This window comes from Calidris pugnax, unplaced genomic scaffold, assembly GCF_001431845.1.
Source record: "Calidris pugnax isolate Ruff unplaced genomic scaffold, ASM143184v1 scaffold216, whole genome shotgun sequence".
In the NCBI taxonomy this organism is placed as follows: Eukaryota; Metazoa; Chordata; class Aves; order Charadriiformes; family Scolopacidae; genus Calidris; species Calidris pugnax.
Genome location: NW_015090954.1, coordinates 973,342 through 986,617, shown reverse-complemented (window position 1 = coordinate 986,617; position 13,276 = coordinate 973,342). Strand labels below are relative to the sequence as shown.

The 13,276-nt window shown below is 41.5% G+C and overlaps 1 protein-coding gene across 1 annotated transcript in view; it reads right to left on the bottom strand.

Moving 5' to 3' along the window:
• The window catches only part of GRIN3A (glutamate receptor, ionotropic, N-methyl-D-aspartate 3A), a 76,101-nt gene that overhangs the window by 4,390 nt on the left and 58,435 nt on the right, over nucleotides 1-13,276 (bottom strand). The window contains exons 7-9 of the mRNA XM_014952011.1: nucleotides 13,091-13,242; nucleotides 962-1,126; nucleotides 127-200 (exon numbers count right to left, since the gene is read on the bottom strand). Coding sequence (XP_014807497.1) covers nucleotides 127-200; nucleotides 962-1,126; nucleotides 13,091-13,242 — 391 coding nt within the window. The remainder of the gene's footprint in view (nucleotides 1-126; nucleotides 201-961; nucleotides 1,127-13,090; nucleotides 13,243-13,276) is intronic.

Here is a 13,276-nt window from a genome sequence, read left to right as displayed (position 1 = left end):
TTTTTTTTTTTTTTTTTTTTTTTTTTTTGGTTCCTATTAGATCCCTAAGTAGATACCCAGACACAACATGTTTCATTTAAAAGTAATTTTTGTAGTTTGTGTTTTAAGGTATGCAAAACTTCCTACCTCTTTTCTACTCGTTTTGTCTTAGGCTGGCATTTGTCCTCAATAAATGAACTGTTCAGCGCACGATGTAATCTCTAGAGGGAAAAGAAGAAAATAAATTAGTAAAAGCAAGATTAAGAATAGCTCCATAAATAGGTAAACAATTTGGGCTTTGTGTGATGGACTTGAGCATAAATTATTTCGCATGTTCAAGGATAGAGGCAATGTCTGTGCTCATCATTACAACAGATTTATTTTCCTGCAGTTTCCCAAGGAAGGGCAATCAATGGAAGGTTGAGAAACAGTTTGCAAACAATCCTTGATGTTAGAATTCCTCAGAAAAAAAGCAAACTTCATTATTTTCTAAAGGATCACTTTCACTGTGCTGCTTTAATGCAATAGCAGCTCTTTCTTTCTTTGCCTTTTGCTGCAAAGTAACCTCTTCCTTTACAGCAAACATCCAAAGCCATTTTCTTCCATTATTTTCTCTGGAATAATGAAAGAAGTTACCCAGCTCTTCCTACATGCTTCAAAAGTTTGGGGACCTGTAACAGTGAGATAACAAGTTCTGTTTAGCCAGTTCAGGAGAACACCACTGGTGTTTCTGGTGTCCAGAAGGGCAGTAAGGTTACAAGTGCAAATAAAGGTCCCTTCTGTAAGCTTTGCAATTGTGAATATTTGAACTGTTTCCTCTGTGCTTTCATTCCATCATTAAGTAAACCTCTTCAAATTCCAGAAGCTGCCATCACACTTCAAAAGCCAACCATCAGAGCTCTTCCAACCTTTTACACCTTGCTCTTGTCCAAGCTTTCTTAATCACCACATGACTTTCACAGGGTTACTTCTGAACATGTACCTGACTTGTATGGAGCCAGTACTTCATCTTGGATTTCTTCTTGATTCGTGGTAGGACCAGTCTGTACACGATGTGTTCCCCAATGGTAGTGAGAATGGACAAACCAAACCCAATGCAAAGCATCACAAAGAGCCCAGAAAAATGCTTGATCCCCATTTGCAGGGTCTGTGAATAAAATCAAAATGGGAAATCAAGAGAGTAGGTCGTTACTGTATTTTAACAGATGCTTCTGTTTTCTCCTTTGGAAATGTGGTCTGACAATACCCAGTGGTGAAATATTGCAGAATAGCCTGGATGCTGTTCACAACAAAACCCTTCTCTGCTGCAGAGAGCTTGGTGTTCCATGAGAGCAAAGGATCTGTCATGGGAATGAGAATTAGCCGCAGACCAGGGAATTTTTTCCCTCGTGCTGTTTCCCTAATGAGATTAAGTGTTGAATACCTATGAGAATCCAGTATTTGTGGTGTCTTTGCATTTGTAAAAGCAAACACTGCTTGACAGAATACAGTCAATGAACTGTAGAGCAAGTCCTTCATCAGCAGTGAGCTAAGACCAACTGTTCATATTTTCTGGAAATTGATCATTAACTTCCCCTTTTCGTGCTTTACCCTTCACAGAAGGTCGTGGAGAAAAATGTTTTGAAGAAGTAGCACAAACATGGCACCTCTCCTCTCCCTACATTAGCAGGACTGAAATTGTGTTTGTTAAGAACCCCGACTGCAGTTATGAAAAACAGGAACACTCTCACCTTGTTCTGCTGACCCACCCTTCTCATGTAGGGTGGAAAGCCTCTAATTAGTTTGAGTCTTTTATTGGCATTAATCATGTCTGAAAACCAAGAAGCTATGTACAGCAGCCTTTTGTACCACAGACACCTGCACTCCAATGGATGGGTCAGGTTTTCATGTTATGTGTAATCTTACTTCCTTTATTCTCATGCCTCCGTAACTCGGTTGTGAGTTTATCAATAAATAAAATCTCTCGCTAATAATTGCTGCCCACAAACAACTTTGGAAATATTTCCAAGAAAATAAGTTCTACTTGTGCCTTTCTATTAAAGAATGCTATTCCTCAAGTCAGGAAAAAAAAAGGAGCAGAAAATTGCTTTGGTAGGGTTGTGTGTCAGGAGATGGTATCTGGGATGCTGTCACCCTGGATAATTGACTTGTGCGTTCCTTCAGTTTGTTGTTAGTTTGGTGGGTGGGGAGTAGTGGGGATTGTGCTTTGTTATGACTACAGATGCGTAATCCAGAAAAGAAACTGGATTTAGTAGAGAGGAAAATCACAAAATCTTTCAAAAATCTTTCTATGACATGATTTTAAGCCAAAGAGTTGATTAGTGATGAGTCCACTGAAGCCGAAGGCTTGGAAGCCTCTTTGTGTATTTGTTGGGCGATTGTGAGCAGTATTTCTCTTCTGGTTTTCATATTTGATTTCTGTTCTTTAAAACACAATGATATGAGATATCATACCACAGATTTTTAAAAAGAATAGAGCTTCAGCAAACTAGCAGAGTGAGAACTTTTGCATTTGGTACTGGCAATGAACTCCTATTTGGGGGGCTCTCTGCCAAAATCAACCTGCTTGTCCTGAAGCACACTGAGCAGAATTTTTGTACCAGTGAATAAACACTTCAAGGGTGTTGAAGGGTATAATGAGGGTGTAAAAAGCAACTTCTAAAGAAATTTACTGCAGCCTGGAAAGGGAAGTGGAAAACCACAATAGAGTGATACTGGGGTAGAAGGGTGTCAGAGTCTTGGCACGAGGGTCTTCTGAAGTTGAGAGCACATCAGCTCAACCTAAAAGTGAAACTTCCCTCTCAGCATTGGAACTTCTCATTGGCAAAAGCCTGTTGTCCCATACTTTGTCCTTCCAGTTAGGAGAGCAGGAGGGCAACACAAAAATCACAGATGGTAATGCTTTAAATCACTCAAAACCCAAAGTGTTTGACTGGAGGTCCATGTTACCTGGCCTGTTTCTTTCAATTAGGAGTGAGGCCTAACTTTTAGCTGAGGCAGCATAAAAGCAGAATGAGGCCCCACATCTGTTCTTTTTCTCAGAGGTCTTTAGAGCCAAGACCTCAGTATGACCCATCTCTGCATTCAGAACATGTTAAGTATCTATAAGAAGCAAAAAGACTGCCATCTGTAGTTTCTGAACATACCAGTTAAATATGCTTGTGTTAATTCTCCAAGACGCATTATTGCAAATCACTTGCTTCCCAAAAAGGGTGTTCAAAGGCAAGTATGAAACAATTCCCTAGAGATGCAGATTTAATAGTAAATGTAAGAGTAAACTGAATGAGAAATAGAATCATGATTAAAAAGGAATAGATTTGCTCAGTCATCTGAAGAACACACCTATATATACCTATATATCTATATATGCTCCCAGGCTACTGCTAGTTTGGTGTCACACAGAATAACAGCGTATGGGCAGACATTGCCATAAACTCCCTCAGTGGCAGGAACCCATGAATCATCTGGGTGAAGGTCTCCTTTTGTTCAGCTGCTTGAGGAGTAATGCAGAAGTCCCCAACGAGAGGGGGGACCAGTAAGAAGGCCTGATCTGCTAGTGTAAGGAGCGCTTATATTACTCTGAAAATATGAACAAGGTTTAATGGTATGTGATAAAACTGTAGCCATTCAAAATGGGAGCTGGGACTCTTTAGTCTGGAGAAGAGAAGGCTGAGGGGAGACCTTATCAACGCCTACAAGTATCTCAAGGGAGGGTTGAAGGAGGAGGGAGCCAGACTCTTTTCAGTGGTTCCCACCGAGAGGACGAGGGGCAACGGGCACAAGTTGGAACATAAGAGGTTCCACTCAAATATGAGGAGAAACTTCTTCACGGTGAGGGTGACGGAACCCTGGAACAGGCTGCCCAGGGAGGTTGTGGAGTCCCCTTCTTTGGAGATTAGTAAGAAGGCCTGATCTGCTAGTGTAAGGAGCGCTTATATTACTCTGAAAATATGAACAAGGTTTAATGGTATGTGATAAAACTGTAGCCATTCACTGAGAGAGCTGGGACTCTTTAGTCTGGAGAAGAGAAGGCTGAGGGGAGACCTTATCAACGCCTACAAGTATCTCAAGGGAGGGTTGAAGGAGGAGGGAGCCAGACTCTTTTCAGTGGTTCCCACCGAGAGGACGAGGGGCAACGGGCACAAGTTGGAACATAAGAGGTTCCACTCAAATATGAGGAGAAACTTCTTCACGGTGAGGGTGACGGAACCCTGGAACAGGCTGCCCAGGGAGGTTGTGGAGTCCCCTTCTTTGGAGATTTTCAAAACCCGCCTGGATGTAGTCCTGAGTAACATGCTCTAGCTCTAGGCAATCCTGCTTCAGCAGGGGAGTTGGACTAGATGATCTCTATGGTCCCTTCCAACTCTAGAAATTCAGTGAAATTCAGTGAAAATAATAATAAAAAAAGACACAGTGGAAATTGCAGTGGGGGTTCCTGCATGTGTGAGATGTCTCCTCCAGCCTGAGGTCGGTGTTTGATGCCACCCCAGTAGTGCTGCAGAGAGAACACTTGGCCAGCTACTTAAATGAAAAATATCTCCCTTGTCTTCAGTAAAGCTGCTGTGATTTATGCTGATGAGGGTCTGGCTCACTGTCCTGTCAGCTCTGCAGAAACATTGTCTACCTTCCCTGGAAACAGGTGAAAGAAATTCCAGCACTGGCATCTGAGATGTGTTTTTCACTTGTAATAGATAGCTTTTGAAATTGTCCCAAACAAGACATCTTTTCCTGGGAAAGGAAATGCCAAAACAAAGCATCAATAATATTTCATCTAGCAATAAAGAAGATAATGCATTGAAAGAGCTGCCTGATAAAGGCTGCACAGTAGAGGGAAATTTTTGAGACTAAATTAAGTGGGGAAACGAGGTAGGGGAGAAATAATTAGCATGGTGTGTCGTACAGCGTATGGAATGATTATTTATAGCAGTATCAGCAAATTTACATACCATTGTAAAAAGGCAATTTATCAGCTGTTCATAATTACTGTAGACACGCACATGTTAAATAATAAAGGAAACCATCTCATAGAGGCGCCTCTCATTTTCATAGCTTCATGCTGATTTGTATCAGAGCAGCAAGCTCTATTACTTATTTTGTAGTCTGTGTATGTATTTGTAGGTGCATATATAGAATATTTTTTTGAAAGAGCAGCAATAAACTGGACTCTCTATCACCACTTTCTGCTGAAGTGGTAGGGGTCAGGTGTGCATGTGTGATAGGTCTTTGCTGGCAATAGAAAACCAACTGATGACTTTCTCTACTGTAATATCTCCTCTGGTTTTTTTGTTTGGTTGGTTGGTTTTTGGTTTTTTTTGTCTTTTAGGAATAAAAGCCCATAATGTGGTATGTTCTCTATCAACCCAGGATAAAAATACAGTCCTTGTTCCAACTTTGTAATCATAAATTCAGGAGGTAGCTCCCTGCATTTTAGGAGAAGGAACTCAATTATGCCCATGGGGTGGTTCTGAAGCAATAAGCAACCATAGTCAATCCTGTGATAATTACAGCTAATGGTGCTAAGCACTACACTGGTAACAGCCTCTTTTGCCACTTGGAAATTGGGAAATTGGCAGTTTCTGAAAACCAACAAATACAAGAACAGAAGTGGAGGTATCTGCTTTTTTATATATATCCTCAGAGAGACTTTTCTGAATTATCAGCCCATATCTGCAATTGCTACCTAAACATTTCCTGCTATCTCCTCTGTAGTTACATGATTTTTCTTTGGGCCCTGAAGAGAAAGAAGGGGATGCAGAGAAAAGAGTTTGATATTTGCACTCTCTTTGAAGGGGGGAGGCAGAGACAAAAAACAGTGATTTCATTATTGGATTTCACAGGAAAAACTCCTGCTTTACTCCCTACTACAAGAGACTGTAAATGCTTTACTCTCACTTTGGTTGTACTGAGAGCAGTGAATTAACCATGAAACATGCCTGTGGTCCAGCTCTGGCTAATTGGAAGCCTCTAAAGATTTTTGTGGATATTTTGCAGACTGGAAGCACAGCAGAGGTACTGGTGCTATACACAGCTGAACGCAAACACTCAATAGGGATATCATGTGTGTATTAATGTGCTTTAATAATAAGCTAACCTTTTTGATAGCATTGTTCCCACAAGGATTTTAAACAGCTTTGCTGAGACCAGGAAGTTAAATTTTGCAGCACCTCTGTGAAGAAGGAATTATTTCCAGCTTTACTGGGGATAAATGGATGTGAAGGACAGATTTCTAAACGCATTTGGGCATCTCATTAGGTTTGCAAAATCCTATTGATGCTGATGCTTGTGTTTAGGTAACTAGGCAGTATTAGAACCTGTCCCTCTGTCCAGACTGGGGCATTTCTTGTAGCTGCAGAAAGACTGTTATTTATTTATTTATTCTTTGTTCTTGTGGCTTTCTGTGCTCTCAAAGAAGTGGCAGCATTGAAGTAATATATATTTAATCTCTCTAGAGAGATTATCCTTAGCAAAGACCAGTAACCATAGCTATAGGGTTTCAAGTGCCAAATTTTAAGATACTGTAAATCATTGTTTTGCATTAGCAAGACAAGTTCCTTTCCCCTCTTGCTGTGAGAAGTTTTGCACAGATCTGGAAAAATACTCCCTTTTGTAATAAATCTTCTTCTTTCAACTCATCCATTTTCTGAGTCCTGTCCGTAGTGGGAGGAAAAACAGCACAGATACCATCTGAATTAGGTACTGAGAAGATGTTTGCTTTTGTGGTATCACAGGCTGGTGAATTGGGAATAACAGCTTTGTTTCCTCAGCTAGTGACCTGGGTTTGGTTTTTTTTTTTTTTTCATTTTTGACAGGTGGATCTAAATCTGTTCCTCATTTCCAGGAAACTGAAAACATGCTTCTTCTGACTCTGTTGTCAGACTCAATACCCATACACTCCTTTCTTCAGGACCATTATGGAAAGTATTTTTTTTCCCCAGAGCAAGTCCAGACGCCACTGCCTCTTCCTACATTGAGATGGCCCCTTTACAATGCAACATCTGTCATTTTGTGATACCCTTCTTCGCAAGGTTCCCAGTCCTCCAGAGGGCAAGGGCCAGTCTCCTCCCCAGAAGGCGTATGTGCAGACTGAGCAAATTGTCTTGGCAGCAAAATCTTTTTTCCTGCTCTTTGTGTTTGTTTTTCACGCACTGGTAACAAGGTACAGGGAAAGGTGACTGACGGGCAGCTTTTATTTATGAGCGCAGGGCAGTTTGTTCCCTTTGTGGAGGGGTCTGCGTGCCCTTCCCTTGACACCTGGACTGCATCAGAGACAAACTCATAAACCACAGCTTCAAGGTTAGGGCTAGAAAACTGACTGGGGAGTTGACAGGTAATTGGTACTACAAAAAAAGGGAAGTAACTTTTGACATTTGAGGAGACAAGGCAAAACTCAGAGCAGAAAGGCACGATTTGCTGGTTGACAACTGGATAAAATCTTGGCAAGGTGGATAAGGCACTGCCTGATTGTGCTGAGGCCAAAGATCACTGAGTCAGGCACAAGCCACAGCAGGTCAAGTTTGAGCAAGTTCCTTCAAAGACTCCAGAGAGGAGCCATCATTGGATGCCACCACTGCTCAGAAAAAAGAGAGGATGGAAGGACTTTCTTGTTGCTGGCTGCCTGCTCTGGATCAGATGGAAGCCTATGGTCAATGACTGATCCCCACCACTACCAGCATGGACCTGTCCCTCAGGCACTGGCTGGAGGTGCACAGCACTGTGCTTTCCCCACATCACCCCCCACGGAAAGCAGTGGGTCTACAGTAATAGACAGTAATAGGGTCAGTTTGGGCTGGCGTAGTTTGTGCATTTGCATATATTGTTATTGTAAATGTCAGGTTAGATACTGTCTGTGTGAAGCATCAGTGCATTGTTGATATTAATAGCTGGGATACTATTATGTAACAATATATCATTTTTTATTCCATGTATTGGTTGTCATCTGGCTGAACAGCCAGCCTACATGCAAACCAGCCCCTAAGTTCTACAGCTTCGTTTGTCCTGTGACACGTGGGACTGGAGAATATACAAGCTGTTCAAGCAAAAGAGAAGATGCAGTGTCAACAGTAACATTTAAAAAAATGTAGCTTAAAAGCTATGAAACAGGCCATACAGAGAGTTAGCTTTTCCCAAAATCCTGACTACTCTTTTGGCCAGGAGAGGCCCTTCTCTTTCACACTGTCTTGAGAAACCATGGTGTGCCAGCTCACCTCCCAAGTCACAGGAGATAGAACAAGGGGAAATGGCCTCAAGTTGCGCCAGGGGAGGTTTAGATTGGAAATTAGGAAAAATTTCTTCACAGAAAGGGTTATCCAGCATTGGAATAGGCTGCCCAGGGAAGTGGTTGAGGCACCATCCCTGGAGGTGTTCAAAAGACGGGTTGACATGGTCCTCAAGAATATGGTTTAGTGATTTATTTTTTTTATTGCTTATTCCTTATTTATTTTTTTGTCAGAGTTAGGTTGATGGTTGGACTAGATGATCTTTATGGTCCCTTCCAACCTAGACAATTCTGTGATTCTGTGATTCTAAATGCCCTGCCCTGATCATCGCCTGGTCTGAACAGTCAGAACCACTGCTAATTGGCAGGCAGCTTGCCCGCTCGGGCCATCCACCCTGCCTGCTGTCGGAGGGGCTTGGTGCCAGAGCTGTTTCCCTACTGTCAGCGGAAAGCGGCAAAGATGCCAATTCACTCTATTTTGGTTCCCAAAAATGCCAGAGAAAGAAAGAATTTGCCGTCTCTCCTGAGCCTGGGTGGAGCTAATATGCTGGAGGGGAAAGTCCTTAGGAGCCTGGCTCCTGCTGAAGTGGTGTTAATAACAGTAGAGGAAAGGCTAAGTGTATTGTGTACAAATTGAAAATGAATGACACTAATTATGTCTAGATGTAATACGTGCAAATACAACTCTCCCAACCCCGCTTCCCTCCTGCACCACGCTCTGCCCTAAGCAGGGACTTAGCAAATGTACAACAAGGAGATTCCTTTGAGACTAGAGAACGACAATTTTAAATCAAGGGTACTCAAGCATTATTGCTAGTGACTAGCAATCAGTGTGAACAGCCACTGCTACAACAATTCCTTGTGGCAGAGAGGTTAAGACACAGTTCACTGCAGCAGTTAATTCCAAGTCTGAGTTAGCTGCATCCCCCATGGATGATCCAATGGGTGCCGGTCAGAGTAAGATGCCCTGGGCAAGTGGTTTTGCTGAAGAGGTTCACACAAAACTGCAGAGTCAAGCCTTACTGACCTTTGCACTTTCAAACTCATCTTTGGTTTCTCAGCTGGAGGAGTCACTGCAAATTTTCCAGCCCCAGTCTGGGCCATGCCCTTCCAAGACAACTTTGTTTTCAAATGCAATTTAGAATGAGCCAAGTGCTGCCAGATAGAGAGAGATGGAAAGAGCCAGCAGTGAGTTCTGCCACAGGAAATATAATTTCACATTGTAAGATTAGAGAAAAATGATGGGTAGGAAGATGAATCTCAAAACAAATCTAAAGAAAAACTAACCTCAGTGGGCAGGAGTGGCAGGTGGATAAAAATCAGGTATAACCTAGAGGTAGTGACAACAAGGAAAATGGATATTTCACCCATTTAAAGGCTATACTGATCAATATCTCACCTACACATACTCCCATATTTGAGCCATTACTCTAGGTCAACAGGAGCAGTGTGTCACAGACCAAATCTATCAAAAAGATGTAGAAAAATACAAAGCCATATTCTAGCTATCAAAAGGCAATTGCTGGGTCTTAGTTTGGTATATAATCCATGTGAATGACTACCCACTTAGAAGCTGAGACTTTTCCGAAAATGAATTATCTGCTTCTGTGCTGAACATTGTCCTCACTTCAGTGAATCTGTTGAATGCTACGGTGTCTGACTGCGGGGAGTTAAATAATGGAGATTTCTGGGCTGTACAGCAATAAAGGGTACAGACTGACATAGAGATAAGACCAAGAATGATTCCCATTCTTCTTGATGTAATGATGGGGAAGCTATGGTCTAGAGAGTGTCCACTGCTTGGCCCTGTAAATTTATCCCAGCTGTGAAATTGCAAGTTCTAAAATCTGTGAGTTTTTGGCCAAGAGAAGTGTATGAAGAAGAGTGGATGCTCATGGGAGATGTGGTAGAAGAATTCAGGTCTGGACTTAGCAGAGCCTACCCCACAATGGCACTGACTTACAAGTGGACTTGTTTCTGCTCGTTCTTTCTGAATGCATAAGGCCCTTGAGTACATGCGGATTTGTTCAAGGACAAAATCTCTGAGTGACTTTTTAGAGTCTTTCAGTTCCGTCACCTGAATCAGCTCATTGCACCTTGGCCCTCAGAGAAAAACTCTGTTAGGCACGTTGGGTTAGCACAATTGAAGATCAAATAAGGACTAGAGTCAGAAAACCAGCCCCAGAGCAGCCAGACCTCCAGTCCTATCTGGCACCATGTGGAGGTTACACTGAAAAGACCGAATTACTTTAAAGCACAGCATGTCTTCCAGCTGTGACCCTATGCCTTAAAAACTATTCAGCACTGAGAAAAAAGGAAGTCCATGAGGCTATTCATGTGACAAAAATCAGAATTTTCTTTTCAGACTGGAGCAGCTCTTTTCTCATCTTCCCTGCCTTTGTTGGCAGGCCTTGAGGAATCTTTGAGTACTTAAACCATGTCATTGCTTTTTCATGCCATGAATACAGGGAAGTTTAAGGCTTACTCGGAAAACAGCAATTCGGTATTTCATCACTGAACATGGAGGAGTTAATGAAAATCTAGGGAAGCGAAGGAACTGGGTTTGCCTCAGAGATAATGTACTAGCAATAGCTCTGCAGGAAAATGGTATGGTCTTTCCTTGTATTTTTAAATTGCAAAGGGCTTTCAGAAGAGTAACTGCAAAAATGACATGCTGCCTATCAGGTATCTTTTTCTCCAGTTTGAATGCAAGGTTTATTCTATCTTTGCTCAGGTTTGCTTTTCTTGATAAAAAGACGTATCCAGTTGGTTTTACAATATGCCTTCTGCAGTGTGCCCAGCCAAGGCTTATTTTCTCTATTACTGTACTTGATGTGGCAGAAAAAAAAGTTCCTGGAGACAGTATTGAGATCCTAAGGCTTATAGCAGTGGTCTCCAAATCGTTTTTGATCATACACCTCTATCAGTTACTATTTTAGCATGCACTTCCATATAAGTAAATATAAATATTTAAAATTTATAATTATATTAAATTTAATTTGAATTAAAAATTTATATAAATATATTTATTTTTATTATAATCTATACATATATAAGCATTACTGAAGCTCTAATACTTTCTTCCTGCACCACAGTGGATTGTCTCCTGCAACCCCAGGGGCGGTATGCACCCCACTCTAGAGACCACTGGCTTAAAGGAGCAAATACGTATTCTGGGAGAAAACCAGTACTAAATAAAACCATATTTTATAGCTGGAAGATGTTTAGAATTGATTCTGTGGCTTAGCTATTTCTCTAGGAATACAGTGAATATAGCCCTGGATAGAGCTACTGGAGTAAGATTTTCATGATTAGAGGAAGCTCCTTATGTCTCATCACTGGGGAATTACTAAGTAGGTAAGTTGCTCTCTGCTGTAAGAATTTTCAATTTTAAGAGAGTTGTAGTAATTAATGCCATTATCATCTGGTAATTTTCCTGAGATTTAATTCAAAAGATTGTGTTACAATGTAGAGTAACAAGAGGTCATTGAATGAAGTGCTTGTCAGGAACAAATATGTCAGCTGCATTAAAAAGAAAATTCCCCAGATACCTGTCTTGTTAGATGCTAATATAATCTTCAGATAAGCCAGATCAGAAATAGCAGTGAATACACACTTTTGTTTAAATGTGCTTTCTTGTGATGAATTAATCACATAAAAAAAGAAAAAATTGAATTGAACAAGTTGAATAAAAATAAATTGGATTTTCTTCTATGAATGTTGGATGTTAAAATGTAATTTATTTCATATTGATACAGTCTTAATGAAAAACTTAAAACTGTAATAAGAGATGCAGAAATACCCCAACAATCTATGTATTAGACCAGCCTAGTACAGTTTTTCTTTGTCTGATCTCTAAGAAATGCGGTTTTTCTAGTGATTTAGTCAGCAGTGAGAGGTTTGCAGACAAGGAGCTCAGGTGAATGCTGCAGGGCAGGAGCCAGAGCCCTAGGAAAATGGGCTTCTCTTTTCAGGTAGAATGGCCACGCTACCACTTGCTCAGGGAACACGTAGGGTTGGTTTGATATTTAGCTCTGAGGAGGAGATGGCATGCTTTTAGCTATGTGTTTTGTACCAGTGAGAACACGTAACCTACCTCTTTTGGAACACTTTGAGCTAAAAGTGTATGCTCTAAGCTTCAGGCATGCTGGATCCTTTGATTCCTCAGTACTGTATCTTTTTTTACATGACAGTGTAAGGAACTTGACGAAGAATTGCTATTCCCGTAAAAGGAGACTTATTCTTATAAATAATGGCCAACGTCTTCAGCTGCCACAAGCTGGCATAATCCCTCTGATTTGATACCAGGACGTGAAACCATGGAGATTTACTTCCATTTCCTGTAGATCTACTTAGACACTTAAACCTGCTTCTCTTCTGTACCTAGCACGATATCTTAGCAGACTGTTTTTAGGCTGAAGTCCTGTCTTTGGTACAAGTAGCTGCCACATACGTTACAAAGCAGGGATATATTAGAAATTCGAGAGGCACTAAATTCACCTGCTCTCTCTGATTCTTTTGCCCTTGTTGGTCTCCACACTAGCTGTTTCAGCCATCGCTCCCATGTGAGATGGTCCAGAATGACTGACAGACCCTGTGGATGCTGATGCATGTAACCGCGTGGCATCAGACAGATTTGTTGTGCAGTGTGCCAGATCACTTTCTTTAATGCTACGTTACATGCCCTGTTTGTCTCCAGAAGTGCTCTCTGATGCATGCACTGCATGCCTAACTTGGCAGCACAGTCTTACTGACGCTTTTCTTGTGCTCTGACCTGAATGCTGCTGGGCTACAGCATCTCTTGCTTTGGAAGCCTAACGCTTCTCTTCAGCTGCAGCTCATCTCTGCCACGTGTGGGCCAAATCCTCATTTATGTGCCCCAAGTTCATGGCTTACCTCTGTGACAGCAAAGCTTCTTTTCCCACATGGAACAACCTTGTACCATTTGTCGTGCAGAACATCCATGAAACCGTGGGACTTGTACTGGCTTATCAGCTCAGAGATGTTTGAGGTGAGTGGAGAGTTGGGGGGAAGACCAATACCATATCCTAGAAGAAAAAATAGTACAATCATCAATCATAT